Raw genomic sequence first — 5,000 nt, forward strand, 5'->3', positions numbered from 1 at the left:
CCTATCAACGGGTTTTATTTACTAACAAACGGAGAATATATCGTAAAAAATGACAGACATCACCATTATCTACGTTTCTCTCATATTCGTTGTCGTTCGATTCCAAAAAAAAAAAATAATAATACAAATAAAATGATATAGGGATATACGAAATAAAAAAAAAAAAAAAAAGAAAAACAGAAAAAAAAGGACCAAAAGAAATTAAAAAAGATAAAATAAATAAATAAATAAATCCAGTTTTTATAAGATAGCACGTGCAAAATATTTTTTTTTTTTTGTTGTTGAATTTTATTCCCGATTCAAACCAAGGACACGCGAGAAACTTATTTATTTCGTTATTGTATTATTCGTTTCTATTTTTTTCTTTCTTTTCTTTTTTTCTCTCTATTTCTTGTTTATTTTTTCTTTTATCTCTTTGCAGAGTTTGGGATCAGTGCAACGTAGTACAAGATTACTTAACTGTGTACGACGGTGGTTCCACCTCCGACAGGGTCCTCGTGAGATTGTGCGGCGGTGACGCAGTGCCGGATATTGTCAGTAGTCACAACACAATGCTTTTGGAATTTCACACCTCGCCATACGATAATCCGTTTCACCCTGTTCCTTTGTCGTTCCTTCCAGGATTCGAGCTTGAAGTTCAGGTGAGATTATTCGAGAATTTTTCGATTCGTTCGTTTTCTTTCTTTCTTTCTTTTTTCTTTTTCTCTCTGTTTTTTTTTTCTTTTCTCTTCTTTTTTCCTTTTTTCACATTTCAACGAGACTTAGAGATTCATCGAAATCGAACAAATCCGACCGATGGGATAAAAACTCGAACTAAATTGAATTTTTCGCTTTATCCGCGAACGTGTTTAATTTGATCAATAGCATTAAAAAAAAAATTTCTATAAAATGTAAACCTTCGTTAATTAACTCGTTCTATTTTTTCAACGTATCACGAACCTTCCACACATACACACACACACACACATACACACGCACACACACATGTACAATTGAAATAAATTTACGTAATTTATATTCAATAAAAAGATTGAAATAAGATCAGAATATATTTTCGATAAACAAATCCCAATGGTGATTTTAAGAAACACTTTATATGCATATACCTACCGTAAGAGTTTAAACTTCGATTTTATCCAATGTCGCTCATACGAATTCATCGAAATCTCTTAGGTGCTATTCGTCGACGAGAAATCCCGAAGCTTCGTGAAGGAGAACGACAACTGCGACTTTTATATATCGAGCGACGAAAGCTCGTTGGGAATACTGGAGAATCCGAAACATTCTCTACCGCCGAACACTACTTGTCGTTATCACTTTCAAGGGAAACTAAACGAGATAGTTTGGCTTTCGTTCGTGAAGTATTACGCAGCCAGTGCTGAACTTGCCGCGAATCTTCACACAGGTGCCGATTGTAACGCTAAGTTGCTGATATGGGATGGCGATCATGCTTCGAATAAGCTTGTTACAAATCGTAAGGTATGACATTTCTAAAAAGTTGATTGTTCCGACCAAACGTGATAATATTTTTCAATGTAATTTCTAAGGATCACTTTCCTCTGATTTAGAATTGCAATAAGAAAAAGTAATACGGGAATTGCTATATCATATTTGACACCGTCTAACATCTAAAAGTTTATACTGAACTAACGATATAACAACGATTCAATTTCGTCATAAAATATTTTTTCGTGATTGTGAACATTGTTTTTATTTATTTATTATTTTTTTTTTTTTTTTTTAATTGAACATCTTTAATTATCTTTAATTGAAATGGCTACGATAGCTTAATTCAAAAGTAGATTTTTAAATTAAATTAAATACAAACATGGCGAATGTCTGCTAATATTGGATTCACGAAATTTCATTTCCCATTTGTGTTATGTTCGTGACTTCTCTTCCTAAAATTTACAAATCATTGTTCTGATCAAACTAATACGTAAATTAATTATATTATTCGTATAAAAGACAGTTCATTTTAATATTTTTCTTTGCTTTTTTCATATTTTTCTATCACATTTATAACGTTTTATAATTTATATATTAAATATTGTTTATGAACATATTTAATACTATTCCCATATTACAATCCAATTTTTTCAAACTTAAATTTTACAATCGATTTATTTCGACCGTATCTTTTGACAAGTTAAATTTTTTACTTTGGTTCTAGGGAAAAAATAAGAAAAAAAGATTTATATGAAAGATTCTAGCGACATTAACATAATTTATTACCAACTATTTTCTTGATTTAGAGGCCGATGAAAAAGACCTTCCAATATTACCACCTCTATCTCCTCCTCCTCCTCCTCCTCCTCCTCATTCTCATCCTTCTCCTCCTCCTCTTCCTCCTTCTTTACGTGTATCGAGATATACGTGAATATCAGATATTTTCGATTTTTCTCGTATAATCAGATCAGACGTTATGCGAAAAGAAAATTGAACTTGTTCCAATCACGTCCCAGTTCAACTGAAAGCTTACAATATCTAAATTGTTCTTTCGTCTATGGACTATGGTTAGATGATAAAGTATTCTTATTTCAGAACATCACACTGATGGGCCAATTTTGTAAGGATGACATTCCACGACTATGCGATCATAGTCTTCTACGTAATAGCAGTCGTCACACGCGTCCTTGCAGTCTGACCGAGAGTTACGTTTCAACCGGTAGAGATCTAACCTTGGAACACATTCTTCGTCAAGGAAGTGCACTTTATCCGATAAGCTTCGTCCTACGTTATGAATTCGTTCATGAGGCAACATCCTGTAATCACGTTTTTTCAATGACGTCACCAACATCCTCGTCTTCCACATCATCGTCATCCTCATCATCATCTTCATCGTCTTCGTCTTCGTCTTCGTTATCGATTGTCTCGAACTTTGGAAAGTTCACATCCCCTAAGAGCGTGTTTCTCTATGGCCGAGGTGGCATGCAAAATCTCAGCTGTATTTACAGATTCGAGTCCGAGCCCGAACATAGAATAGAGTTATCCATTGACAGAGCTTCCTTCGGTGATAAGATCTGTACCTCTTACATTGATCCACTCGTCAATCGATGGACTTGCGATAGACGTATTGGCGAGCCAAGAAAGTTTGGTATAGCTGAACTCGTCATTGCTGAGTATCCTTGGCAAGAGGTTGAATTGGTAAGTCTCTGATGATTCATGAAATATAAACTTTTGTGTTTACCTTTAAGATCATATTTATATATATACGTATATTACTTTCTTACAAGATTAATCCTAGTTGTGATGTTTTATACCCTGTAGGGTGTAGAACACCCATGAACAACTTTGAGCTCAATTAAAACGATTTGTGCATTGCATGATTCATGATTTTTTTTTTTTTATACGAATAAAATTGGAAATGCATTTTCTAACCTACTGATTATTATTTCCGAGGCTCCAAAAAATATACAGTATTTTTTTGGAGTAAAAATTATTCATTCTATATAAATGACAACTGCTCAAATTATCTGAGGTATAGCGCACCTAAACTGCACAAATTAAAATTATTTTGAGGTATGCACAACTAGAATTAAAAAGCAAACAAAGATTTCAATGATTACAATGAAGATATCGATTAAAACGGATTACCTAATTTGATATAATGAATTCTTATTGAAAATAACACGAAATTTTTTAATCTCAAAAAATAATAACGACTAAATTAATGTCACTTAGGAAAATTTAATTTTTTGTTACGTTTATAGGTACGCGATTGTTTATGCTCGAACGTCAGCGAAAGGATCGTCTTGAGGAGTCTAACATCTAACATCATTGAAATTAGATTTACGGTGACATTGATGAACGTAACGCAAGACTACAGGGATTACTTTTTCGAAGGGCAATATCGGTTCGTTCCAATGAATACGGAAAATAGTGAACAGAGTTGCTCGACGAAACTGGAAGAGCGTCGATTGCGTGGTACCAGCGGTGAAATATCACTTAGAAGTCCCTTACCACGTGTAATACCTGGTGTCGCCGCGGTCGAGGAAATTCTAACGAATACAGAAGACCTAACGGCAACCCAATGCGTGAACGAACCCTGGTTGATAGAGCCCGAGGATCCACGTATGAACTTTCTATATTTACGAACCGCTGGTTATAGCATTAATCTTGACAACGTTGAAGAATGTACGACTCTCAATCGAATAATCGTATATTCAGCGGCAAATACCAAAGAACGTAGTGTTATATGTCCAGAGGGTGGCGTTGACACCAGCCGAACCGTCGACTTTTTCTCCGGTGGTTGGAATTACAGCGCAGTTAATGCTACCATTGCAATGCAACAACATTCGAGAAGCTTCGTCGTTGAATTCCTTCAAAGAGAACCGGGCTTTTATGCCGTTACTTGGATGGCTATCTCGAAACGATCGTCCAACGTTGGTTTTACCATGTCACCTATGGAGGAATGTCCTTATAGGTATGACTAATGAAACATATTATATTTATTATCTGTAAAAATCGTTATATCAATCTCTTCAATAGTAAATACAAAATTTGGTATTTTATATATTTAAAGGTGCCCGGAAATTCAAGCGTGCATCAACCAGGTCCTTTGGTGTGACGGTGTACGTAACTGTCCATCCGGTTTCGACGAGGAGGAAGCCAACTGTTCGTATCGTTTCGGTGTAACATTGCTTTACGTCGCCGTTGGTGCCGGTGCCCTCGGTATATTCCTTATCCTTTTATTGGCGACCGGTTGTCTTAAGTATTGCTTATATCGTCACAAAACGCGAAAGAAGAAGAAAAATGCTGCGCTCAATGTAAATCATCACGTCAATCACACTCACCATAATAACGGTTTGACTGGGAGCAGATTAAGCGGACGTTACAATCTTCCGACACCGCAGGAAATGTATTTGGAGAATTACGGGAAGGATAGTATTTGTTGACAATACGCCATTACCAATATCGAGACCACCGTGTGAATAGTTTGGATTTTTAATCTGCCTACCTCGCTGAGATAGAACGCGTAAAAGAGAATTATCAATGGA

The 5,000-nt window shown here is 35.4% G+C and overlaps 1 protein-coding gene across 7 annotated transcripts in view; it reads left to right on the top strand.

The window, feature by feature from the left end:
* LOC124950401 overlaps window positions 1-5,000 on the top strand; it is an 86,088-nt gene that overhangs the window by 78,525 nt on the left and 2,563 nt on the right. For all 7 annotated transcript variants that reach the window (XM_047497017.1, XM_047497020.1, XM_047497018.1 and 4 more), the window contains 5 exons: window positions 422-641; window positions 1,174-1,479; window positions 2,545-3,147; window positions 3,714-4,426; window positions 4,526-5,000. The exon at window positions 4,526-5,000 is cut by the window's right edge and continues 2,563 nt beyond it. In XM_047497017.1, coding sequence (XP_047352973.1) covers window positions 422-641; window positions 1,174-1,479; window positions 2,545-3,147; window positions 3,714-4,426; window positions 4,526-4,898 — 2,215 coding nt within the window. In that variant the 3' untranslated portion in view covers window positions 4,899-5,000. The remainder of the gene's footprint in view (window positions 1-421; window positions 642-1,173; window positions 1,480-2,544; window positions 3,148-3,713; window positions 4,427-4,525) is intronic.

This window comes from Vespa velutina, chromosome 7, assembly GCF_912470025.1.
Source record: "Vespa velutina chromosome 7, iVesVel2.1, whole genome shotgun sequence".
Lineage (NCBI taxonomy): Eukaryota > Metazoa > Arthropoda > Insecta > Hymenoptera > Vespidae > Vespa > Vespa velutina.